At 60.9% G+C, this 1,531-nt stretch overlaps 1 protein-coding gene across 1 annotated transcript in view; it reads left to right on the forward strand.

Moving 5' to 3' along the window:
• Positions 1-529: 529 nt before the first annotated feature.
• Positions 530-1,531, forward strand: part of LOC115224538 (keratin-associated protein 10-6-like) — a 6,087-nt gene continuing 5,085 nt past the window's right edge. The window contains exon 1 of the mRNA XM_029795448.1: positions 530-1,531. This exon is cut by the window's right edge and continues 669 nt beyond it. Coding sequence (XP_029651308.1) covers positions 530-1,531 — 1,002 coding nt within the window.

Below are 1,531 nucleotides of genomic sequence, written 5' to 3' on the forward strand. Positions count from 1 at the left end.
GTCAGTCCGCATCAGCTCTGTCAGGCCCACATCAGCTCTGTCAGTCCGCATCAGATCTGTCAGTCCGCACCAGTTCTGTCGGGTCGCATCAGCTCTGCCAGCCGCATCAGCTCTGCCAGCCCGCACCATTCTGTCAGTCCGCACCAGCTATGTCAGCCCGCACCAGCTATGCCATTCGCACCAGCTATGTCAGTCCGCATCAGCTCTGTCAGCCCGCACTATTTCTGTCAGTCCGCACCAGCTCTGTCAGTCCGCACCAGCTCTGTCAGTCCGCACCATTTCTGTCATTTCGCATCAGCTCTGTCAGCCCGCATCAGCTATGTCAGTCCGCACCAGCTCTGTCAATCCGCATCAGCTCTGTCAGTCCGCATCAGCTCTGTCAGCCCGCACCAGCTCTGTCAGCCCGCACCAGCTCTGTCAGTCCGCACAGCTCTGTCAGCCCCGCCACCAGTTCTGTCAGTCCGCATCAGCTCTGCCAACCCGCACCAGCTCTACCAGTCCGCACCAACTCTGTCAGCCAGCACCAGCTATGCAGTCCGCACCAGCTCTGTCAGTCCGCACAGCCTGTCCGTCAGCAGCACCAGTTCTGTCAGTCCGCATCAGCTCTGTCAGCCCGCACCAGCTCTGTCAGCCCGCACCAGCTCTGTCAGTCCGCACCAGCTCTATCAACCCGCACCAGCTCTGGCAGTCCGCATCATCTCTGTCAGCCGCATCAGCTCTGTCGGTCCGCATCAGCTCTTTCTGTCCGCATCAGCTCTGTCAGTCCGCACCAGCTCTGCCGGTCCGCACCAGCTCTGTGAGTCCGCACCAGCTCTGTCAGTCTGCACCAGCTCTGTCAGTCTGCACCAGCTCTGTCAGTCCGCAACAGCTCTGTCAGCCCGCAACAGCTATGCCAGCCCGCACCAGTTCTGTCAGTCCGCACCAGTCCTGCCAGTCCGCACCAGCTCTGTCAGCCCGCATCAGTTCTATCAGTCCGCACCAGCTCTGTAAGCCCGCACAGCTATGTCAGCCCGCACCAGCTCTGTCAGTCCGCACCAGCTATGTCAGCCCGCACCAGCTCTGTCAGTCCACATCAGCTCTGTCAGTCCGCACCAGCTATGTCAGCCCGCACCAGCTCTGTCAGTCCGCATCAGCTCTGTCAGCCCGCACCATTTCTGTCAGTCCGCATCAGCTCTGTCAGTCCGCATCAGCTCTGTCAGTCCGCATCAGCTCTGTCAACCCGCACCAGTTATGTCAGCCCGCATCAGATCTGCCAGTCCGCATCCGCTCTGCCAGCCCGCACCAGCTCTGTCAGCCCGCATCAGCTCTGTCAGTCCGCACCAGTTCTTTCAGCCCGCACCAGCTCTGTCAGTCCGCACCAGCTCTGTCAGTCCGCATCAGCTCTGTCAGCCCGCATCAGCTCTGTCAGTCTGCCTCAGCTCTGTCAGTCCACACCAGCTCTGTCAGTCCGCATCAGCTCTGCCAGTCCGCACCAATTCTGTCAGTCCGCATCCGCTCTGTCAGCCCGCATCAGCTATGTCAGCCCGCGCCA

This window comes from Octopus sinensis, linkage group LG25 (genome assembly GCF_006345805.1).
Source record: "Octopus sinensis linkage group LG25, ASM634580v1, whole genome shotgun sequence".
In the NCBI taxonomy this organism is placed as follows: Eukaryota; Metazoa; Mollusca; class Cephalopoda; order Octopoda; family Octopodidae; genus Octopus; species Octopus sinensis.